Here is a 25,438-nt window from a genome sequence, read left to right on the forward strand (position 1 = left end):
AGCCCGGCCTTGGGTGGGGAGGGCAGGGTATAAATAAAAATTATTATTATTATTATTTATTATTATTATTTTAACCCCGCCCATCTGGCTGGGTATCCCCAGCCACTCTGGGCGGCTTCCAACAGAACACTAAAATACAATAATCTATTAAACATTCAAAGCTTCCCTAAACAGGGCTGCCTTCAGATGTCTTCTAAAGGTCTGGTAGTTATTTTTCTCTTTGACACCTGGTGGGAGGGCGTTCCACAGGGCGGGTGCCACCACCGAGAAGGCCCTCTGCCTGGTTCCCTGTAACTTGGCTTCTCGCAGCGAGGGAACCACCAGAAGGCCCTCAGCGCTGGACCAAATGAGGCAGTGCTGCTGATGTTCATCTTTGTGGTATGCTTTTTATCACCCTGCCCTTTTATAGAGAACGTGTAGCGAATGCGGTATGCTCCACATGTTTCAGGCTACAACTCCGATCATTCTCATGTCAATGGCTGGGGCTGATGGGAATTGTAGTCCAAAGCTCTCTGAAAGTACCAGGTTTGCTTCCCTGAATGTGTTGTCCCCTGTCCCATTTTTATTTTATTTTTTGCTGCTCTGCGACGTGAATGATGGTTACTCTGAATACCAGTTGAAGGGAACCACAGGGGTTTCCTGGGGTTTCCCATAGACATCTGATTGGCCACTGTGGAAGCAGGATGCTGGGCTATGTGGGCCATTGCCCTGATCCAGCAGCCTCTGCTTTTGTTCTTAAGTCCATTCGAGTGGATACACAAACCCTTGTGTGGGAGATCAAAGCATAATTTCTGTGCAGCCACACAATACTGTACACAGATAGAGATCTTGGCACCCAGCATGGAATTTGGCTGGGTGCAGAGACTGCTGCCTTCCTTTTATTTTAAAAATGAGCACGTTTGCAACCCTTGTGGATGGAAATGTATGGGCTGGTGAAATCTCAGCAATTAAAAAAAGGGGGGGGGACCTGTTTAGCGATATCACTGTCCAACGCCACGTACGTTTCTGTTTTCTGCACCGCTGGGATTACATTAGACACATGATTTTACTAGAAATATTGCCTAGACGTCAACACTTTCAAAATATTACCCCTCATCTCATACAGAGCTTTCATTTTTTAAAGAAAGAAAGAAAGAAAGAAAGAAAGAAAGAAAGAAAGAAAGAAAGATGTAATGACAAGTTTCTAGACCTTATGGCTGCAAAACCACTTAGTGTGAAAACACATGGACTTGGTACAATCTTGGAAGGAAGGAAGACTGGGGGGCCATTAGGGGGCGCATTGGAAGATGGCCGACAATACCATCTCTCCGAGCCACACGGGGTAATTAAGAGGCTGTTATGGGAGTAGGCAGCCTCCCTTGTTGCCCCAAGGAAATGGGGAACACTGCCCTTGCCTGCTGTGCCCATAAACCACCCCCTAATTCGAAAGAAGGGGGTGAGGGCCCTAGGCCGAATGCCCCAGTGTGGACATCGGCTCTCTTGGACGCTGTCTCTGATCGCGCACTAGTTGCAGCAATTTGGAATAATTAATTACAAAAGAAGCAAATGCACATATTTCAAGTGAAGAAGGGGAGTGAAGTCTGCTAATTTAAGTGACCTCTGCGAAAGAAGACGACGGGCTGGAGAAACAGGAATATTTTATGATGAAGATACACCAAAGGCGGGGTATGTTGACAACGGGGCTGAATGGGGGGGGGACCTTTTTTACTTTCCTTCTATGTGATTTACAAGAACCCCTCCTCATTAGAACCGTCAGTTGAACTGACCCAAGCAGGATGATTAAGGTCTGTGTGGAGATAAACTTTAACCAAAAGTATGCTTTATGGAGACCTAGAAGCAATAAGAGCTTTTGGGAATGGCGCAGCAATTAATTCGGAGTCGCCATCTTGCCAAAGGATTTATAGCCGGGAGGAAGAACGGATTTGTTTTCAGACTCCATTCCTAGTGAATCTCCTCAGAGGTTTTGAGAAAGGAGGCAGATTGGTGAAGATTAATGACGCTAAGACTGTTTTGATGTATGGAAGTGATATTATATGGAAAACGTCTGGATATGGCTACTGGATAAAAAAATTAATATCCACGCAGGATTACAAACTGTTCTAACCAGCTTGCGGAGACTATTAGAGGTCACAAAGAGAAAGGAAAAATATGTGAAAATAACAACAAGAGATGTGGAAAAATAATAAGAAAGGACTGGATAGTACTGTGAACATCATAAGGTTAGATTTGTGGACATTAAAACAGCAGTAAGAAGCAAGAAGTTGATTGGATCCCTTCGGAACTTGAAATATGGGTACCCCCAACAAAAATTTAAAACTCGGCTGTGTAATTTGGAATTTATGTAATTTGGTTTGATTTGATGTGATTGGTCGCTTAATAAAACATTATTCTTAAAAAAAAAAAAGGAAGACTGGGAGCAGGGCTTCAATATTTGGTGGTGTTTTTGAATCATCCCATAGTTGCAGAGCTGAATAATTGGGCTTCTTTCTTTCAGGGGGCAACGCATACAGACTTCATTTGCCCTACAGACCAACTCTCCCTTATCTTCATGGTCTTTAGCACAGCCTAAAAAGGTAAAGGTACCCCTGCCCATATGGGCCAGTCGTGTCCGACTCTAGGGTTGTGCGCCCATCTCACTTAAGAGGCCGGGGGCCAGCGCTGTCCGAAGACACTTCCGGGTCATGTGGCCAGCATGACAAGCTGCATCTGGCGAGCCAGCGCAGCACATGGAAACGCTGTTTACCTTCCCGCTAGTAAGCGGTCCCTATTTATCTACTTGCACCCGGGAGTGCTTTCGAACTGCTAGGTTGGCAGGCGCTGGGACCGAGCAAAGGGAGCGCACCCCGCCGCGGGGATTCGAACCGCCGACCTGACGATCGGCAAGTCCTAGGTGATGAGGTTTTACCCACAGTGCCACCCGCGTCCCTTTAGCACAGCCTCCTCTTTCCCTAAAATCCTTCGAAAAGCAAAATTCTGGAAACAAACTGTACAAACAGACCAGCTGCTTGTAAACTGCCATAATTCCCTCCCCTATGTGGTAGATTATTTGGGATGTGGAGAAGGGATGTTTCAAGCAATCCCAAGCCAAAACCTGAAATGATGGTGCGTTGCTGGCGGGAGCTGAGTGATGGGTTTCAGTCTGGCGTTGGGATGTAGCCAAGAGAAGCTGCTCAGAAAACCCGCAGTTCTCCCTTGCTGTTACCATTGCGGGTTCTTCCCGTTTGCCTCCCCTGCAGCCAACCTCTCTTTACCGTGGGCTGTCTCACACGCTGCTGCTTTGAATCTATACGTACCCCTCTTGCTGTTCCTAAGCAACCGTCTCCTGAGAGACAGCAGAGCTTGGGAAGTCCATATTGGCGGTCGTAAACCGAGGGGAAATAATGGGGAGAGGAGGGGGGCGGGAACACTGGGTTTTGAAAGAGAGAGAGAGAGGAGGTGAGGTGAATGGCGGGGGAGAGGAAATTCTGGATTTTCTGGCATAGCTCGTACACCATCTGCAAAGAGGAGCTGAGGCCAGGCAGGATCCAGGAGGAATAGATGGGCCAGGGGGGTGGGGGGCTTGGCATCTATCCCCATTGTCGAGAAAAAGGCAAGGGGTCCCACGCAGAGCAAATTGGGGTGCTGGTAGCTAATGCTGTTTAAAAATACAGCCAGGTAGGATGTTGAGAATCAATCAAATGTCTTTATTAAGTAATATATATATATAGAGAGAGAGAGATTCTGTAACCAGTCACTTGCAAACAGATAATAAATAACGGAGTCCAACATCCAATAAAATAAAAGTGGGTGTGCGGGGAATGAATTGGGAGCTCGTGTGACGGAATATGGGGTTTGGTGGAGTCTGGGGCGGGGCGGCTGGCCTGGAAACGAGAAGCCAAACAGCCAATACCCAGATTTAATTATGCCCTGCAGCGCCTGAACCATTCAACATATGCTCACACTTCTGCGCCCATGTCTAGCCTCATATCTGCTAAATTTTTCTCAATGCCCCTTGGAGCCAATCTACTTGTCATACTGAAGTGGTATGATACCATGTTTAAAAACACCCCACCCCTTAAAAAAAAAAACACCCCACCCTTCCCTGCATTTAGAAAGCTAGCCCATCAGCGCAAAAGGTTTAGCATACAGTAGTTCTCCCATCCTGGACCAACAGACTATAGTCCAGAATTCTGCCTTTGTTTAGCACAATATGCCGACTGTCTCTAAGGTTGGCTCTGTACACAACAAAGTGACAGAGTGAACTGTCCCGTTACAGATCGTAGCTGGGGAATGCCCTATTTGAAAGTCTGCTTATAAACAAACAAACCTCCTTGTAAATAAAACAGTAGTTCCCCAACCTCACCACCACCACCACTCTCTGCAAACCACTGGACTTGATTATTTTTCTTCCCAGTGTAGTGCCACACTAGATACTGTATGATTTCTAGGGAAGGTTGGGTTTTGGTTTGGTTTTTTTGCTGCTTTTATTTCTTATATATTGTATTTTATTTTGTTGTGTAGAATTCAAACTGCAATACAGTAAGCCACAAGAAAGAAAAGCAGTGATTAAAACGCAAATTAAAAAGCTACATGGCTTTTTAATATGATGGATGTGCCGTCTCCCAACCTCAAGCTTGTGAGCCACTGGTTGTCTGTGGACCATAGTTTGGGAAGTCCTGTCTATCAGGAAGCCCTGATAGAAACCTATCTTCCATAAGAAGGGCCTCGTCCATCTCTTCTCCTGTTGTTTGTTACATTTTCTGTTTAAAAAATCCCGCCCTTCCTTCAAAGAGCTACGGACAGAATACATGGTCCCTCTGTTTAATCCTCACCACGACCCTGTGAGGTAGGTCAGGCCGTGAGACAGTCATCTTTGTATCCAAGCGGTCTAAGTCAAATATTCTTACATGTTAACTACTCTTAGTCTTATCACTGATACTTATAAGCCGCTCTGGGGCTCGGGAGTCATTTTTGATTGAAGAACAGGATTAAAATGCTGTTAAGATAAATACCACAACATCACATGGGCTCTATTTACAAAGTGTCGTTAAGGTAGGGGATCAGTTTGGTGTTTTGTTTATTTAAAAAAAGGAAAATACACTCCCCGCAGCTGCAGTCTGAAGTGCTTGCAAACCGTAGACTAGGCCTCACTGGGTTACTTCGTACAAGTCAAAGTGCCTTTCTTGCAGTCTTGCCCTGGCTTCTGCCTGCTCACTGGAAATACCACTGTCACAACCTGTTTTTTGAGGTTCTGCTGCTTATTCCCCATATTGTGCCCTTTCTCTTTCTCCACCTAATTCTTTTTGCTTTTTAACAAATAAAAAATAACTAAAAGTGCTTGTGGTATGTTTTTCATATGGCAGCTAAGGAACAGCCTTGCTCTCCAAAGTTTTAAATGACTATTACCTCTATAAACCCAGCTTGTAAGGCAAGCAGTGTGGATAAGAGATGGCTATATTTCAATCTACCCCCAAGCATTGAGAAGAGAGTGGGAAGGAATCCGAATAACTGGCTACATACAAGGCTTTGTGTGATAGCTCAGTCAGTAGAGCGAGAGACCCACAAGGTTGTGGGTTTGAGCCCTACATTGGGTGAAAGATCTCTGCATTGCAGGGGGTTGGACTAGATTTATCCTTGTGGGTCCCTTAGGTAAAGGTAAAGGACCCCTGGCAGTTAAGTCCAGTTGTGAATGACTCTGGGGTTGCGGCGCTCATCTCGTTTTACTGGCCGAGGGAGCCGACATTTGTCCACAGACAGTTTTTCTGGGTCACGTGGCTAGCATGACTAAGCCGCTTCTGGCGAAACCAGAGCAGCGCATGGAAACGCTGTTTACCTTCCCGCTGGAGCGGTACCTATTTATCTACTTGCATTTTGACGTGCTTTCGAACTGCTAGGTTGGCAGGAGCAGGGACCGAGCAACGGGAGCTCACCCCGTTGCAGGGATTCGAACCGCCGACCTTCCGATCAGCAAGCCCTAGGCTCGGTGGTTTAGACCACAGCGCCACCCGCTTACTCCCCAACAATTCTATTCTTCTTCTTTATATAAACATCAGGGCTGTGTGATATATCAGTATATCATCCGGAACCAGTTTGAAGTCCATAACTGCCCTGAGACCTCCGGGTATAGGGTGGTATATAAATTCAACAAATAAATAATATCGTAATATTGGTTCCATAATCTGGCAATATATTGTGAATCAATATGTGTGTGTTAGGTCTGGCTTTCAACATGGTGATAAATCACCAGGTAAACATTGTGATATACTGATATATCATGATGTCTGAAATAATGTAACTATGTAGAGGTGAACGGTATAATGTCCTGGCAAGTGCTACTGCTTAGGGGTCTAAAACAGATAAATTTCACAATGTTGAAAACCAGGATCCAAACTACAAGAAAGAAGATTCCACCTAAACATTAGGAAGAACTTCCTGACAGTAAGAGCTGTTTGACAGTGGAATTTGCTGCCAAGGAGTGTGGTGGAGTCCCCTTCTTTGGAGGTCTTTAAGCAGAGGCTTGACAACCATATGTCAGGAGTGCTCTGATGGTGTTTCCTGCTTGGCAGGGGGTTGGACTCGATGGCCCTTGTGGTCTCTACCAACTCTAGGATTCTATGATTCTATGATTCTAGGTATCGCCCAGCTCTAATATCCATCACTCCATCTGCCACCACATGAGAGAAGATACTTCTTTCTCCTACTCTCAGTTTTTCCCCCCGTACGTTCTTTAGCGATGGGACGTTTTTTAAAAGAGTCATATGAAATGGAGAGGTACTTTTAAAAAGAGATGCTTTTAAGCAATACAGGGCATTCTTCAAAGAAACCTCGAGAAGGACTGGGCAGCTAGGAGCAGATGCAAAAATTAAATGGTGAAGGGAAGGGCTATGGCTTCCTAACTGCACATGAATATTTTTGACCGCCATCTTGAATAATTCTTTGGGAATCAACCTATTTTAGAAGGGGTTCCTATCTAAAACAGAGAGCTAAAAGACAACAGAGCAAGGCTGTATTATTCAGTGCAGAGAGGGAGGGTGGATTTGGATGGGAAACAAAATAAAAGGGAGGTAAGAGGTTCAAACTGCCCCCAATATTCAGTCACTCCACCTCCTCCTGCAAGGAAGGGAGAATTGGCTGATGGAACAGCAGCAACATTGGCAGAGCATCTTATTTGGCCTTATTTCACGTGGTGGAACTGCCAGAAAGCAATTGTGGATACAAAGGGGTAATGCTTAATGAGTACACAGGTGTGGTGCATTGTCCTGTTAAACAGGCAGTAGGAGGCATGCAGAATGCAGCAGAAGGAAGGCGGCTGTTGCCATGGGCACGAGAGAGTGGAGCCTACTCTTTGGGAAGGAAAGAAGCAAGCAAAGTATTCTGGATTAAAATAAAAAAATCTAAAAACCGGCAGGATGGAAAATTTGTCGCGAGGAGCCCCAGCTGACGGGCCCCCTCGGGTGTGTCAGCATTCAGTCTGAATATCGTCTTCCAGAAGTCATTTTGCTGAGTAGGTACCATTAATACTGCCGGGAGCTTTGTGGGAGACGGTTGCCAAGCATTCCAAGTAGTGTTGGCGGTGGGGGAGGAGACGGTTGCTAAGGACCGCAGGGGAGACAGTTGCCAAGGACCATCCTTGGGAGCAATGGTTGCCGGGGTGTGTTGTCGGTTTCCTTCCAGGGCTGTTGACACCGGTTGCCAGGGGCACAGGAGGAGTCGGAAGGCAAGGCTGCCGGGCGCTAGGGGTCCCAGTCATTGTCGTGGTGCTGAGCAGCGATGATGATCACGACAGTGAGGATAGTGCACAGGACCATGGCCGCGATGCCCACAGCCAGGCTGATGAAGGAGAAGTTGCGGGCCTCTCGTGAGGCGATTTCTGCTGATACGATGTCACCGCGGGCAACTGCAGTCCGCACCTGAAGAAGTGAGAGGAGAATGGTTATTTCGTGTGCTGCTTAATGCCAAAATAGGCTTCTGAGCAAAACGTAAAGGTAAAGGTACTCCTGCCCATACGGGCCAGTCGTGTCCGACTCTAGAGTTGCGCGCTCATCTCGCTCAAGAGGCCGGGAGCCAGCGCTGTCCGAAGACACTTCCGGGTCACGTGGCCAGCGTGACGAAGCTGCATCTGGCGAGCCAGCACCAGCGCAGCACACGGAAACGCTGTTTACCTTCCCGCTATAAAGCGGTACCTATTTATCTACTTGCACTTAAGGGTGCTTTCGAACTGCTAGGTGGGCAGGAGCTGGGACCGAACGACGGGAGCTCACCCCGCCGCGGGGATTCGAACCACCGACCTTACAATCAGCAAGTCCTAGGCACTGAGGTTTTACCCACAGCGCCACCTGCGTCCCATAAACAAAACATACAACCCAATTATTTGATTGATTGAGTGACTGAATTTATACACTGCCCCAGTGGTGTAGCGTGGGTTGTCAGCACCCGGGGCAAGGCAAGTAATTTGCGCCCCCCCCCCCCGCTGCACTGTCCCTCCCCCAGATAGTCCCTTGCTCTCTCTCCGCACCGCACCGCACCGCACGCCTGGCACCCTCCCCTCCACAGTGGGCGGCGACCAGGCTGCTCGGATCAGATTCGCACAGCCAGCACTGCAGTGAGAGAGAGTGAGTGAGCCAGGTAGGGGCAGAGAGCTGCGAGTGCGAGCGCCCCCCCCACAGATGTTGCGCCCGGTGCGGCCAGCCCCCCCTGCACCCCCCACGCTACGCCACTGCACTGCCCTATACTTGGAGGTCTCAGGGTGATTCACAGAATAAAATCAAAATATAAAACCACAAAATACATAATCAAAATAAAAACAACAATCCAATAACAACCCCCCCAAAAAAACACATTTTAAAAGGGCATAGGATTACCTGTTCTGGGGGTTCCCCCAGGACTCTGCAATAAATTTGGAGGTGGTCATAGTGTGTGGGGGTAGGGAGAGCTCCCAGGCCCTTTTAATATCCTCCCTGTCTTTATTAGCCTCTGTTAGACTGTTCATCTCTTCCCTGTCCCTGCTTTTATCCGTTGGATTGTTTTAAGGGTTGTTTATTTTTTTAATATGGTTTCAGCTTTCCAAATAGCTCAGTTAATTGATTGTGGTTGTCTATGAATTTTGTTCTCTGTGCTGGTTATGGATTTTATTGCGGCATCTTTGCGGTACTTTATTTATATTTTTGACTTTCAAAAGCTGTTTTTAATTCTCTGCGAGTTGTCCGGAGGCCTGTGTTTTACGGAACAATTAATAAATAAATAGTCTGGCTGGAACTTCCTGCTATCCTTCTGAGCATGCCGCTCAGCTCCAGATAACTTAACCTTGAAAGAGAGCGAACTATGCCGGTGTGGAAACTGGGCCCCAAGTGTGTAAAAGGAAATTAAAAAGAAGAGGGACAAGGGAGGCCAGGACAAGTAATAAACACAGAAGGTGGAATTGCAATTCCCTGGATTCCCTGGGAGAAGAAATGATTATCAGCACTAAGTTATACTAAGAAACACACCCCATTGTGTTCAAATGCTTAGATCAGGAGTGGAGAGTCTTGGGCCCGTGGCCCAAATATGGCCCTCCGGGTATTACTATGTGGCCCTCAGGATTCTCTCCAAGCCACAGCCCTCACCAGCCCTGCTCCATGACCTCCTTTGCCTGAAATGTGTCACTGAACTGTGAGAATCCCTTATGCTTGCCTGGATAGAGAGAGATCTATGTGTGGAAACCCCTTGACCTATGCAAAGCCTGCAACAGTTCTCCGATGAAAATAGGGATGTCCTAAGGAAAAGCGGGGGACTCGGGTGGCGCTGTGGGTAAAAGCCTCAGCGCCTAGGGCTTGCCGATCGAAAGGTCGGCGGTTCAAATCCCCGCGGCGGGGTGCGCTCCCGCTGTTCGGTCCCAGCGCCTGCCAACCTAGCAGTTCGAAAGCACCCCTGGCTGCAAGTAGATAAATAGGGATCGCTTACTAGTGGGAAGGTAAACGGCGTTTCTGTGTGTGGCTCTGGCTCGCCAGAGCAGCTTCGTCACGCTGGCCACGTGACCCGGAAGTGTCTCCGGACAGCGCTGGCCCCCGGCCTCTTAAGTGAGATGGGCGCACAACCCTAGAGTCTGTCAAGACTGGCCCGTATGGGCAGGGGTACTTTTACCTTTACCTTTAAGGAAAAGCAGGACATTCTGGGATCAAGTCAGAAACCGGGATGGCTTCTGTAAATCTGGGACAGTCCCTTGGAAAACAGGGATACTTGGAAGGTCTACCTATGCGTAAATGGGATGTTGCCTACATTACAAAGCCACATCTGTCGCCCCACCCACTTTTGCCTGTAGCCCCACCCATCACTGACATCTGCCCCCACCCCACCCCGCTCCCCTGAAGGTATTCCCCACCCTAAGCTTAAAGGTAAAGGGACCCCTGACCGTTAGGTCCAGTCGCGGACGGCTCTGGGGTTGCGGTGCTCATCTCACTTTATTGGCCGAGGGAGCCGGTGTACAGCTTCCGGGTCATGTGGCCAGCCTGACTAACCAGGCGAACCAGAGCAGCGCGCGGAAACGCCGTTTACCTTCCGCCGGAGCGGTACCTATTTATCTACTTGCACTTTGACATGCTTTCGAACTGCTAGGTTGGCAGGAGCTGGGACCGAGCAACGGGAGCTCACCCCGTCGCAGGGATTCGAACCTCCGACCTTCTGATCAGCAAGTCTTAGGCTCAGTGGTTTAACCCACAGTTAACTCCATTTAGGACTGTAGCAAAAGCCAGTTTGTAGCTTTTAGAAATCACTCCACGAGCACTTTCCCAACATTGTCATCTTCATAGCATGTTCCCAGAACGCTTTTCTCTCTGAGTAGGAGTCAGCGGCCGCCAAGCACCAGAGTTACATGTTATTTATCCTTTATGGGTGGGCGGGAAGGCAGGCAGGCAGAGATGGACTCGGCACCTCAGCTGGAGGCAAGAAACCTCATGCTCTTCTAGCTTGGTAAAATGGCTGCCAGCCTCCTCTCAAGCACGGGATTATTTCCAGAGCACAGAACGAAGCGACTGAGTACAAAATGTGTGCGCGTGTGGGAGGTGAGGGGTGCCAGCCAGACGTGAACAGGGAGTGCGCCGAGCATATGTTCCTGAGGAATTAAAACTGTTTCCTTTTCCCCCATTTTAACTGCTTGCATATTCCTCAAAATCTTCAGCCTGTTTCTGCGGATGAAAAAGGGTGGCTTACGGCTCACAACATGGGACAGAATTTACCGTTGTGACAAGATTAAAACCTTCAACAGCAACAGTATCGGTTGCCACCCTATTCAAACCCATTGACTGCATTATGGAGCGGGGTTTTGTGACAGCTGTGATCATCGACCACGGGTCCCCAGATGCCATTGAACTACAACACCCATCATTCCTGACCATTGGCTAAGCTGCCAAGGAATGATGAGGGTTGTAGACCAACTCTTTGACAGTGGAATGGTCTACCTCGGAAGGTGGTGGACTCTCCTTCATTGGAGGTTGTTAAATTATGGTTACCAGAAGTCCCCGTTTCCCGGGGACAGTCCCTGGATTTACAAATCTGTCCCTGGACAAAATCCATCCCCGGATTTCATTTAATGTCCCTGGATTTATATTTTAAGTGTTGTGGATTTATTAGTAGGGAATGAATGTTGCGTGATTGGTTCAACGGCACAAAGCACATCATATGGGGCTTCTGGAGAGGCAGTAGCTATGGGCCTCATCAAACCTAAATCTGGCCCTGGTGACAGCCCTTGAGATATTTGAAGATGACTAGGATATCTTCTCTCAGTCTTCTATTTCCAGGCTAAACATACCTAGCTCCTTCAACCATTCCTCATCAGGCTTGGTTTCCAGACCCTTTATTATCTTGGTTGCACACCTTCCAGCTTGTCAACATCCTTCTTAAACTGTGGTGCCTAGAATTGGACGCAGTATTGCAGGTGTGGTCTGACCAAGGCAGAATAGAGTGGGACGATTACTTCCCTTGATCTGGACATTATACTTCTGTTGATGCAACCTAAAATAGCATTAGGTTTTGGTTTGCTAATGAACCCCCCCCCCCCCCCACAGAAATAGCAAATACATTTTAAATAAGACTGAAACCCCAACAAAGTAGACACTTGTGGTAAAGACCCATTTACCCCGCTGAGATAAAGGAATGTTACGTTTTCCATAGTCATAGCTGTCAACCTTCCCTTTTTTTGCAGGAAATTCCCTTATTCCAGCACCGTTTCTCGCTGCTTCCTGCTGCTATCCCGGATTGTTAGATATCCCGTAGACTGTCCCCAGGACAGGTGAGGCTGCTGATCCCTTATTTTCAAATCTGAAAGTTGACAGCTATGTCCATGGTATTGGAAGAATGCAGATAGTAAATGCTGGTTGTATCTTTCCCACAGAACAAAGCCAACCCCACCAAAAGCCCTGCTCTGAGTTACTGCATAGCAGGTTTCTGAGATCTTTGCAGGAGAAGCTCTCCTGTAGACTGCCGCAATCTGGGTTCATAAGGGATAAGGCAGTCCCTCAAGTAACCTGGTCCTGAGCTGAACAGGGCCTTATACGGATAGCTCAGTCGGTAGAGCATAAGACTCATGATCCCAGGGCTGTGGGTTCGAGCCCTGAAAGATTCCTGCATTCCAGGAAGTTGGACTAGGGCTCCTTCCAAGTCTACAGTTCCATGATTCTTGTACCTCCCCTCTTCCCTTCCTCAGCTGCTCACCTGCACGGCCTTGATGATGGCAATGATCCCCGTCGGCCAGAAGCAGCAGATGGTGGTGAGGACCGCGATGGGAAGGTAATCGTGGGGCGGGCGCCTTGGTTCCAGGATGGCGATGCCGGGGGTCATCTGTGTAGGGGACAGAGATGGTGGAGGAGGAGGGTTGGCCTGAGGGTAGGCCTGCAAGCAAGAGGGGAGAAAAGCCGGTGTCACGGGAGGAAGGAGTCTCCATTTTGCTTCTCTCCGGAAGTGTCAAAGGTGGCCTAAAGCATTCAGCACACTCAGGGGGATTTCATATTGTAAACCCCTCAGAAAGCATTGTTTGTTGTTTAGTCGTTTTGTCGTGTCCGACTCTTCGTGACCCCATGGACCAGAGCACGCCAGACACTCCTGTCTTCCACTGCCTCCTGCAGTTTGGTCAGACTCATGTTTGTGGCTTTGAGAACACTGTCCAACCATCTCGTCCTCTGTCGTCCCCTTCTTCTTGTGCCCTCCATCTTTCCCAACATCAGGGTCTTTTCCAGGGAGTCTTCTCTTCTCATCAGGTGGCCAAAGTATTGGAGCCTCAGCTTCACGATCTGTCCTTCCAGTGAGCACTCAGGGCTGATTTCCTTCAGAATGGAGAGGTTTGATCTTCTTGCAGTCCATGGGACTCTCAAGAGTCTCCTCCAGCAGCATAATTCAAAAGCATCAATTCTTCGGCGATCAGCTCTCACTTCCATACATCACTACTGGGAAAACCATAACTATGGAAAACATAGGCCCGGCTTAAGTGCTGTTTGTAATGCACCAGGCACATGAATGTCACGATAAATGTGAATAAGCACTTCCAGTACTGTACCACTTCAGGATGCCGGTGGGAGGCAGGGTTCTAGGGATGGGGAAGAATCTTGATTCACTTAAGTTTCTTAGATATTCACTTATGTTTTCAGATGTGACGAAACTGCGGGAGGCAGACAGGAGTGCCTGGCGTGCTCTGGTCCATGGGATCACGAAGAGACGGACACGACTAAACGACTAGACAACCACAAATACCGCCCAGAGTGGCTGGGGAATCCCAGCCAGATGGGCAGGGTATAAATATAATCATAATCATAATTTAAAAGGCAAACCTGTCAAAAACCAGACTTTCCAAAACAACGCACAGACTGAAACACAGCCACCTTTCAAACTTTGCTCCAGTTTTTTGCAGCGCAGTTCTCTATCCAGGTAACGTGCACACAAATGCAGATTAAAGTGTGCCTAAAAATGCATAAATTAATGACAATAGCATGCAAAAACTCATAATATAGGTGACTCCCCACCTGTTCTGGCACCCCACATATATAAGTGAAAATTGCGTAAGTGGGGAGCACCCTCTAAATGCCCTCTCTGCCGCTCTCTCTCCAATCCAGATCAGAAATACTGTAGCAAAACTAGCCACAATGGAACTGAGGCAGGAGCATAGCTGTCAACCTTTCCCTTTTTTAAAGGGAAATTCCCTTATTCCGAATAGGATTCCTTGCAAGAAAAGGGGAAAGTTGACAGCTGTGGGCAGGAGAATGCGAGGGAAATTGGTGGCTGTGGCTGCTGCGCTGTCCCGCATTTCAGCTGTTAGGGGGGGAAGGCTGAGCAGCATAAGCAAAGCCCTGCTGCGCATCCAGCCTCTTCTCTGCCCTCCCTGATGTCGCCTTTGGGCTCCAGGAAGGGTCTCTTCACGGGCCACAAGAACTCTCCAGCTCTCCCCATTTCCAGGTATGAATTTAATGATTTCCTAGCGCCGCACATATACGCAGTTGCCCGCAAGTTGCTCACACCCATAAGAAGCACTTCAGATTGCCCACCACCATAAACAACTCACCGCCCCTACTGGGTAGACCGGAAGGTATGCCGTGCACGGCTGTAGCTGGACAGGGTATCCCGGGTGCATATAGCCTCCGATCGGTAGGGTCCCGACTGGTGGATGAGTCTGCACGACGTAGCCCTGAGGGGCTCCATTGAACTGAGTTTCCTGCATGTAGGGATCCGGGGGGAGGCGCGGCAGGGTGGCGGAGTGGTGGCGTGGCGGGCGCGGCAGGGTGGCTGATGTAGGGGGAGGGCGTGGCAGGGTAGCAGCCCCTCCGAGCCGGGGCAATGTGGCAGTGCCTGAGTGGACGGTCGTGGCAGGGGGGTCGCTGTAGCCGGGGATGGGGGCATCTTGCGGGGGTGGAGGAGGCGGCTGCAAAGGGGCGTTGTAGGGGGGAGGAGAGGTGTGGGGGGCAGAGTCGGGGAGTCCTAAGGAGGAAGGAAAAGACAACATGGGGGTGGGGAGCCACAAGGAAAAGATGTTAAAGGGGCATCAATATACACTCAGCAGCACAGCATAATTTGAAAAATTGGACTTTAGCTGGTAAGGGATTGCCCCAAAACAATAACAACAACCCCCAAGCAGGACTACCAGTGCCTTTTCCTTTTCCGCGAAACCTCCATTTCAACAACCAAACAAAGGCACATTCATTTAATGTATCCAGCAACACTGTCTTGAATTCAAATCTCATCCACCAAAGTGCTTGCAACTTGTGCTTGCCTACAAATCTGATACACATTCTCTCCATTCTGGCATTCAGATGACTGGTTAAAGCAGCTTTTGGAACCAACGTACCAGGCCTATGCATGCTTTTCTCTTAGCTCAAATAAGTTCTAATGCTGGCGGGATGCTCTTTCGATGGAAGCCCAGCTAAACATCAAAGCACTCATCAGAGAGATGCAATGTGGCTGAATCTTACCAGGCTGATGTACAAGGGGCACACACCATGCTGTCATATTGAACAAAGCCCAGAAATGAAGGTTCACAGTCTGTATTTTGCAGGATACAAAAACAACCCAAGCTTTAGGTTTGCACAATTACGTGCCCCTCCAGATGTCCCTTTTTTCCAATAATCATTCATCATGCTTTGTGCTCATGATATTATTGGGACGTTATACACAGCCGCACTTTCAATATCATATGCACCTGCAAAAGCTTTGGGGTGCTTAGCTTGCAGTAAGTCAATGATATAGTAACATTGGGGAAATACGGCAGAACTGCAGAATGGATTACCTGCCAAGTGTCCTGGGGAAAAACAGGATATCCTGGTTTTTTCTTGTGAGATTGTGGCGGCCATTTTGGGCGCTGCGCTATCGCCCCCCCCAAAAAAAAACACTTGGGGGGAGGCAAGAGCGAGTCGTGGGTCATATGACTCATGTGGGAGTGCGTCCCGGAAGATTAACATCCCAGTTTTGGGTGGAATGTCTAACATAAATCCACCACTAACGTACTATTATTGCATTGATTACAGGCACTAGCCTGGAGGGGCCTTTTTGCAGTCTAGAAAGTGACAGAGAAAGACATTGCAAAATGTGGAATGAATGACTATAACTAGCAGTAAGATGTAGGAACACCCTGCAGGTCTATCAGGATGAATGCTCCTTGCCATATAACCACCGTGTAAACAAATAAGAATGAAGGCTTTCGAAAGACTGGATCTAAACCAGACTTCCTCAAACTCGGCGCTCCAGATGTTTTGAGACTACAGTTCCCATCATCCCTGACCACTGGTCCTACTAGCTAGGGATCATGGGAGTTGTAGGCCAAAAACATCTGGAGGGCCAAGTCTGAGGAAATCTGATCTAGACTAACAATCATGTAAGCTTTGAGCAGGCAAATTAGGATGGATGCTGAATAAGCAGGTTGCCGGAGGGAGCCCTTTGTTCCAGCATTAGCTAACTAATTTCGTTTCTCTGCTTTTCCCTAAGCTACGCTCTTCCGTTCTGTGTGTCTTTTCAGTTTGTAAGCCTGAGGGCAGGGCCTCTGTCTCACACTTTAATCAATGCGAGTTGTTTTTTTGGAGATCACAGTTGTCTGAAAAGCGAGGTGGATCGATGGAGAATGACTGTAGCATGGAACCGGTGAAAAGGAGGCAGGCAGTGGAGAGTGTATGTCAGGGACCCTGGGGAGACTGAATTACAAATGTCTTTGGCTTGAGGCAGGGAACTAGCCTAATGTGTTGCCTCAACAGCCCCAGCTTGAGTGTTTGCCGCTTCCTCCTGAAATGGCAGCCAGTGGCCGCCATTTTGTTCAGCCTTCCATGCACCCTACCCACATGTGCCCAAAGGGCTGTTCTTAGGTTTTCCCAGCTGAGCCACACAACCTTGGTCAGCAGAACAGCCTTTTATAAGCAGGTGCCTTCTGGAAGCTTTGGACCAAAGCTGGGGCTGATGGAATTCGTAGGCTGAACAACCTGAAAGGAACCGAGGTTGGTGAAGGCTGTCCCAGGCCCACCAAGACATGTCAACAAGAAGTAGCAAGCAGGCATAGCAGCTGTCCTGGTCACTGGTTCAGGGGTCTGCTGCTCAACGGTCCACTAAGACTGCAGTGCCTGAGGCTCACATGAACATGGAGTTGCCCTGTATGACAGGAATGGAAGAACTGTAGCCCTCCTGAGGTAGTGGACTCTAACTCCCATCCTCCCTGTTCATTCACCTTGCTTGCTGGGGCCAATGGGAGCTGTACTCCAACAATACTGGAACATACCCAGCAAGTGTCCTGGAAAAACTGGGAACATCCCATTTTTTTATTGCAAGAGAACGGTGGCCATTTTGGTTGCCATGATTTCCCGCAAAATAAAAGCCCCCCCCCCCAGGCTATAATCTTGTGTGGCACCCCAAAATGTGTGTTTTGGGCACCGTGCCCCCCGCAAAAGCGTCTTTTTCCAGGGGAAATTGTGGCGCAAAATCATGCGAGATCATGGAATCCAAAATGGCTGCCTTATATTGATTCAGACCCAGCTCAGTACTGTCTACACACCAGGGGTTCCCAAACTGGTCTGTGGACCCCCATTGCTCCTCAAGGTGTTCCGTGGCATATCTGCATCGAACATAAAAAATATTTTTAATCCTGTTTTTATTTCTCCTTTTATTTCTTACATCCATGGACTGCAAATGGTAATGTAAGAAATAAAAGAAGTAATAAAAAGACAATTAGGAACTATGCCGCCTCTAGCACAGCGCATTGTAATTGCTACAACAGGCAGAAAAAATAGTTAAGTAGTCCGGGAAGACCCTCAGCTATATTCAAGTGTTCTGTAGACAGGGAAAGTGTTTGGCAACCACGAATCTACGCTGACTAGTGGCAGCTCTCCATGGCTTCATAAGGGCCTAGGAAGAGCCAGCGGCCCATTTAGTCCAGAAACCTGTTCTCACAGTGGCCAACCAGATGCCTGTGGCCAGTTCGGTGTGCCTCATGAGAAGGCCTCAGAATAACTCTCTTCCAACAGGCAATATGAAACCTCTGGATCGGCCAGGCCTGGTATAAAAGCTAGGAGCCTGACTGGACTACTGCAATGCGCTCTACGTGGGGCTACCTTTGAAGGTGACCCGGAAACTGCAACTAATCCAGAATGCGGCAGCCAGACTGGTGACTGGGAGCGGCCGCCGAGACCATATAACACCGGTCTTGAAAGACCTACACTGGCTCCCAGTACGTTTCCGAGCACAATTGGTGCTGACCTTTAAAGCCTTAAACGGCCTCGGTCCAGTATATCTGAAGGAGCGTCTCCACCTCCATCGTTCTGCCCGGACACTGAGGTCCAGCGCCGAGGGCCTTCTGGCGGTTCCCTCATTGCGAGAAGCAAAGTTACAGGGAACCAGGCAGAGGGCCTTCTCGGTAGTGGCGCCCGCCCTGTGGAACGCCCTCCCATCAGATGTCAAAGCGATAAACAACTACCTGACATTCAGAAGACATCTGAAGGCAGCCCTGTTCAGGGAAGTTTTTAATATGTGACATTTTAGTGTATTTTTCATCTTTGTTGGAAGCCGCCCAGAGTGGCTGGGGAAACCCAGCCAGATGGGCAGGGTACAAATAATAAATTATTATTATTATTATTACTGTTGAGCTCTAAGACTTCAGCATCCACAGTGCTGGCTGCTCAACCTGTCTGGGCTGCAGCTGTGGAGCCCATTGTCCTTCTGTGCCTGGAGAGCTCCCTCTTCAACACTTTCAGCCTGGCCCTGGCCCCAAAAACGTGGGATTTGTCAACAGCCGCCTGGTATCAGCGCTCTGCCTCACCCGCCCGCCCCGGCAGTGATCCTGAAGGAGACAACTGTCCTAGCTGCACAAAGAGCCATTGTTTGCCTAACATTCCCCACGGCTGTTTATTCCAGAGTCAAGCCAGGCAGGGTGAGGCAAAGCACCTCAGGCAGCGTATTCGAGGGTGGCAGATTCTCCAACCCTTCCTCCTCAGTCCCCAGGCCGCTTTCCTCCATTGGAGATCAGAGCGACATGCTCCACAGGCCTTCCATGCACCCACTAAACAGCACTATTGCTCTCAAGTGCGCTGGATAATGCTATGAGCCAACAGTGTGATGCGGCAGCTAAAAAAGCCAATGCAATTCTGGGCTGCATCAATAGGAGTATAGCATCTAGATCAAGGGAAGTAATAGGGCCACTGTATTCTGCTCTGGTCAGACCTCACCTGGAGTACTGTGTGCAGTTCTGGGCACCACAGTTCAAGAAGGACACTGAAAAACTGGAACGTGTCCAGAGGAGGGCAACCAAAATGGTCAAAGGCCTGGAAACGATGCCTTATGAGGAACGGCTAAGGGAGCTGGGCATGTTTAGCCTGGAGAAGAGGAGGTTAAGGGGTGATATGATAGCCATGTTCAAATATAGAAAAGGATGTCACATAGAGGAGGGAGAAAGGTTGTTTTCTGCTGCTCCAGAGAAGCGGACACGGAGCAATGGATCCAAACTACAAGAAAGAAGATTCCACCTAAACATTAGGAAGAACTTCCTGACAGTAAGAGCTGTTTGACAGTGGAATTTGCTGCCAAGGAGTGTGGTGGAGTCTCCTTCTTTGGAGGTCTTTAAGCAGAGGCTTGACAACCATATGTCAGGAGTGCTCTGATGGTGTTTCCTGCTTGGCAGGGGGTTGGACTCGATGGCCCTTGTGGTCTCTTCCAACTCTATGATTCTATGATTCTATGATCTAATGGCCTGCATGCGTGCACACGGGCACACACACACACACACACACACACACACAAATATCCTGGGAACTGTAGTCTGTTAAGGCTGCTGGGATTGTAGCTAGGCCTACTACAGTTTCCAGGATTATTTGAAGGGTGCGTGGTCTAAATGCATGGTGTATACGCAGTCCAATTGCCGGCACTGAACTCCCAGTCAGCTTCTATCCAAGCAATGCGGGTGAGATGTGCAGGAGGGCAGTTTTGTCCTTTGCCTCAGGCAGCAAATTGTCTTGGGCCGGCTCAGAATCCAGTCCAAGGGGAGAGAAACAGGGGTGCCCAGCCACGTGTAGCCTACGGACTCCCTCATGATAACAGCCTTTCTCTCTGGCGCAGACAAGAAGGGAGCACTCATCTCCTGACCAGCGAGAGACTCAACAGCAAGGACACACCATTTCGGACACGCCATTTCAGAGCTCAGGAGGGATTTTGTGGGATAAGGTGTCGGGAAGGGCTTGTACCACGTGGAACAGCCAATGCTTGCTGGGTACTGTCACAAAAGTCGGGTGCTTCTGTCTCTCTCTGCCAAGCGGTGGCAAAAGCTCATGGGGTTCCAGGCATCCCCACATGAGAGAGTAGAAGACATGGTGGAGACTGTCATAAGTTTAAGAAATATGGTGTACAGTGGTACCTCGGGTTACAAACTTAATTCGTTCCGGAGGTCCATTTTAACCTGAAACTGTTTTTAACCTGAGACGCGTTTTTGCTAATGGGGCCTCCCACTGCTGCTGCGACGCAATTTCTGTTCTTATCCTGGGGCAAAGTTCTCACCCCAAGGCACTACTTCCAGGTTCCCGAAGCGTTTGTAACCTGAGGTACCACTGTATCCGCCTATTTACACCTTCAGATTGCATGGAGGGAGTCCTGATCTTACTATCATGGTTATTTCAAGAGTGCATCCCTAGAGTCCAAGACATCTCTCCCAGTCACTCTGCAGCCAGCCTGCCGAAAGATTGGTCCCAGCCTGCCTTCCTTCCTCTTCTTCCCAGCAACCTTGGCTACCACACTCCCTTTCCCTGTCTCCTCAAGCATACAGTGACCCCTGGCAACCTTCCAAACCCCTGTCTCTTGTTCATTGCCAATGGCCCTCAAAGGCCCTCAATTGTTTCTTAAAGGCCCTAGCTCAGCCGGGTCCTTTTACATAGGCTAACCCAGGAATTCCTATGCAGCTGGTATTTCTCCCTTCGCATCCTAAATACAGTGGTACCTCGGGTGACATACGCTTCAGGTTACATACGCTTCAGGTTACAGACTCCGCTAACCCAGAAATAGTGCTTCAGGTTAAGAACTTTGCTTCAGGATGAGAACAGAAATTGTGCTCCGGCGGTGCGGCAGCAGCAGGAGGCCCCATTAGCTAAAGTGGTGCTTCAGGTTAAGTACGGACCTCCAGAACGAATTAAGTACTTAACCCGAGGTACCACTGTATGCAAAATCCTACCATTTATTAATTTATAGGTTTTAGCCTCACCCGCTGAAAACCCCCCTATAACAATACATTCCCAATTAAATTGCAAATGAGCAACGTGAGCATTCATTGTGACTTTTCATTATCGCTGTCTCGCAGCATGGTGTGGTTGCCGTTAGAGTGAGGGAAGGGTGTGTGTTGCAGGGTCTAACCCTTCAGGTGCTGCTGGACTCCAGCTCCCATCAGGCCTCAGCCAAAATGGCCAATGGGCAGGCATGGTGGGAGTTGTAGTCCAGCGACATCTCAAGGGCCCACAGGTTCTCAATCTCTATGTTAGGGGGTCAGATTAGAACTGGGGAGGCCTATGTTCAAATTCCTAAGCTAACAAGGTGACTTGGGGCCAGTTCCTATCCCTCAGCCTAAGATAACCTCACAAGGTTGTCACAGGGATAAAACTGCAGAGTGTTATTGATGTATAAATCTAAGAATGATATGGGCGCCAGAGGAACCCATCCCCTGAGTCTGCCTGTGACTAAGGCATAGCTGTCAACCGTCCCTTATTTGGTGGGAAACTCCCTTATCCCAGCGCCGTGTCCCGCTGCTGTCCCTTACTGATGATGTCCCTTAAATTTCCTGGGTTTCATGCTCGCCCGGCTTGGGAGGGAAGCAGCGGCTCGGGGTCCTCTGCCTCGAGACAGCAAAAGAGAGCATGTTCACGAGCTGCCACGTCTCCGTCTCTCCCTTTTCCCCCTTAGGGGCGTGTCATGAGGAGACGGGTGGCGACGGGCGGGCAGGCAGCCCCTCTCTTGCGAGACTTCCGCCGTGCTGCCAGGGGAAGCTGGAGGTGGCAGCGGCGGCGGCTGAGGAGGCGGCCTGAGGGAGGAGGAAGAGGAGGGGATGGTGAGGGATGCAGAAGGGCGGCACTTCAGTGGCTGTGGCACCGCCGCAACCGCCTCATGCCGGGCTCGCGAGCAGCATGGGCAAGAATCTCTCTCCCTCCCTCTCGGGCAGGGAAGGGCCGATGGAACTCATAAGATAAGCAAAATCCGTTATTTTGGCTGCTGATCCCTTATTTTGAGGCTGCTGGTCCCTTATTTTCAAATCTGTAAGCTGACACCTATGGACTAAGGGTGTGCTTTCTGACTGAAAGGAGGCAAGGCCCAGCACGGCGACGCATGCAGAGATGCAGCAAGCAGCCTCCCCTGAGAGTCAGCGTGCCTCTATCAGGAAGAGTTGGATGATGAGTTCACATCCCATGCAGAGATGCTGCAGGAATGCCCAGCTGCGGCACAGGCTGATTGGAAAGAAGCAAAACTGGAGCAACAAATCACACAAAGACTCAGCAGGGTCTGTGGGTGGGTACTTTGGTCCTGCAAGAACCTACAATTACATCCCTCCAACATGTTCGCTGTTCCTCTGGCAGCACACTAATGTGTTCCAGCCCACAGTTCCTGGCCTGAATTCTCCCCGTGCTCTCGGGCGAAGTGGCTCCTCGTGGTGATATCAAGCCCAGCAAATTACCTGAGCCCCTAAATGCACGGCAATCTCTCCCTTACCTCTTTCCCCTTGACCGAAAAGGAACCCTGCTGCAGGCCCGTGCTAACCCTGTGCAAGAAGCAAGTAAGTTACCAACATCTGCACGGGGCCTAAATCCACGCTCTGGCACCTGCTTCGCCCGAAAGGAGTGGGGAGATGGGCCGACGAGGTGCAAATAGGATAGGGGCATTGAGGCAGGGTCGTCCCTTCTGTTAGGCAGGTGGCAGATACTGGGGGTGATGGGGGTGCAGTGGCAGCCCCCGTGGCCATTGCTCCTGAGCACTGCAGCCAGACTGACCTGTGGCACCATCTCCATGCCACATCAGAGTGACATGTATTGATTACATTTATATCCTCTAACTCAAGGGGGAAAACATGGTTCCCTTCCTCCACATTTTATCCTTGAGGCTGAGAGATTCTGACTGGCTCTTATGGTTAACCCAGTGAGTTTCATGGCTGAGGAGACTAGAGGTTTGAACCCTTGCCTTTGAACCCAGGCCCTTGCCTGACACTCTAAAAACTACACCACCACTGGCTCTCATTAATCCTTTGTTGTTTTCTCATCATCATTCTTCTTCTTCTTATTAGTTATTAAACTTATTTGTGGCTCTTTCCAACGCGCTGCCTGCATTAACTTTCCTTGCCACATATATATATATGAGTGTGTGTCTGTCAGTATGATATGATCACTCTGTGTTGTCAGATTTTAGGATGGAGTGCTGTGCTGCCTACGTTCCCTTCAGTTCGTATATTCCTTTTTTTGCCCACCAGCTCACTACTTTGTGTCAAGCTCAGCTTATTTCCTGACTAAGAGCGCCATTTACTCAGCTGCACCTAAAGTATTCCACGGCACAGTTTCCCTTAATGAGGAGGTTAATCTGATTCAGCTTAATATAGCAAACAGGGGACCTTAATCGTGCCTTCAACGTGCATTTATGCTTCCGTTGATCACAACGGCAACTTGCTCTTCAGCACAATAATGTCGCTTCCGGTGCCTTTGAGGATTAATCTGGCTCATTGCCTGCTATTTTATGGGGGTTCTGGCACACCTTTGTCAACGTGTTAAATTCTAATGTGCTTTTAAAAGGGTATTATCTGGCACTGACAACCTTGGCTCAATAACTTTTTAAAAAGCAACAACAACGCACCCCTCATTGGCTTAGAACGGAAAATTGCAATTAGAAACTAAAAGGAATTTTAGGCACCCTCCTTTAAAAAGGGGGGGGGGGAGAGAGAATATGACGTTGTCACCATTCTTGTTCTCTTTGACAGAAACATAAAATCAGTTCAGCATCATGACTGGCAGTCTTCCTGTTTCAGTCCATATGTGTGATACTTGCTGCAGCCTGTGGCCTTGAAATCTTATTTGCAGCACATGTTCTAAGAGCATTTTATTCAGAAACTAGCACCACTGAAAATCAGTGAGAACTTTATAAGGAAGGGCTTGTGTTGAACTGTTCCGGAAGCTCTGCAAAACCATCTTAGTAGTCGATATATCCCCATGATTACGGTAAATGGTAGTTGTTGTAGCAACGAGATCATGATTGTATGTCCGCTTCCTTTGATGTCCGCTAATCGGCTTGCTTTATTCTTATCTGGGGGCTTGAGGTGCTGGGCTCTGTGCCCAGAAAGGGGCGCTATCTGTAAGATTTGGGTATTTGCCACCTATGCCCTCATCTGGTCATGTGATGAGAAGTACCTGGCCAAAGTGACATATGCTGCTTTGTGTATAAAGAATGTATGACTGTTTGCTTGGGCACGGACAGGCCATCCCCTTGCCGTGGTGTTTGCCCCACATCTATAAAGGCTGAGGGTCTTGGCAGGCTGCTTTGGTATTAAAGAACGTCTAGGCCTTTATTCTGATACGTTTCCCCCCCCCCATACAATCCCCCCCCCCATATTACATCACAATATAAATAAACCAAAGCCGTCACCACATCCTCCCCATTCCCCCATATATCCATCAATCAAACCTAATATTCTTTTGTCCCTCCCCCCACTCGATTTCCTCTACATTCTGAGATTACATTTATATTTGCATTTACAATCTTCTCAAATCTACTATATATTCTTATTATCTTTCCTTACTGATTTACCTTCCCTCAGATGCTTTACATTTTAATCTAGGCATATCTCTTTTTTTTAAGCAATATTTTACCATATATTCATCAAAACATTCCCACTCCTTTTTTAATTTTTGATTCGATTGGTTTCTTCTTATAATAGCTGTTAGTTTTGCCAGAGTTAAGCATTCATTTAGTTTAAAAATCCATTCCTTCCTTAAGGGTAGAGTTTGTGATTTCAACTTAGCAGCAATCACTACTCTAGCTGCTGTACTTGCATATAAGAAGATTCTCTCCCCCGGCCCCCGTGGTATCTCTTCCCCTATCAATCCAAGGAGATATATCTCTGGGGTTTTTTATTATTGATATTTTCAACATCTTCTTTAATTCTTCATGACACGTTTGAGACCCTGCTTTGGTATCCCTGCACCCAAGCCCTCCTTTGGGCCTGAGGTTCAGAACAGGGCTGTAGTTCAGTAGCAGAGCATCTGACCTGAATGCAGAAGGACCCAATTAATCTCCAGGTGGGGCTGAGAGTGCCCCCCTTCTGAAACCCTAGAGAGCTGCTGCCAAACAGTGCAGGCAATGCTGAGATAGATGGACCAGTGGCTCAAGAGAGGAAGATGATGACAATTGTGCAAGCGGAAATCTACTGAACGCTTTGGCGAAAACTCACTTCTGTTTCTAGCCCCACCCAACATTGACATGTGGCCCTCAGAGAGTGGGCCAGAAGGGAATTCGGCCCTCAGGCTGA

At 48.6% G+C, this 25,438-nt stretch overlaps 1 protein-coding gene and 1 long non-coding RNA gene across 3 annotated transcripts in view; both read right to left on the minus strand.

The window, feature by feature from the left end:
• The window catches only part of LOC310671130, an 87,001-nt gene that overhangs the window by 47,189 nt on the left and 14,374 nt on the right, over positions 1-25,438 (minus strand). The gene's annotated exons all lie outside the window — the stretch shown is intronic.
• Positions 3,663-25,438, minus strand: part of PRRT1 (proline rich transmembrane protein 1) — a 28,408-nt gene continuing 6,632 nt past the window's right edge. The window contains exons 2-5 of one of the 2 annotated variants that reach the window (XM_083426663.1): positions 14,501-14,913; positions 12,664-12,840; positions 6,619-7,889; positions 3,663-6,369 (exon numbers count right to left, since the gene is read on the minus strand). In XM_083426663.1, coding sequence (XP_083282789.1) covers positions 7,713-7,889; positions 12,664-12,840; positions 14,501-14,913 — 767 coding nt within the window. In that variant the 3' untranslated portion in view covers positions 3,663-6,369; positions 6,619-7,712. Of the gene's footprint in view, positions 6,370-6,618; positions 7,890-12,663; positions 12,841-14,500; positions 14,914-25,438 lie in introns of those variants that run through there. The other variant, XM_083426664.1, reaches the window with a different exon arrangement.

Source organism: Podarcis tiliguerta (genome assembly GCF_965153285.1).
Source record: "Podarcis tiliguerta genome assembly, chromosome: 2".
In the NCBI taxonomy this organism is placed as follows: Eukaryota; Metazoa; Chordata; class Lepidosauria; order Squamata; family Lacertidae; genus Podarcis; species Podarcis tiliguerta.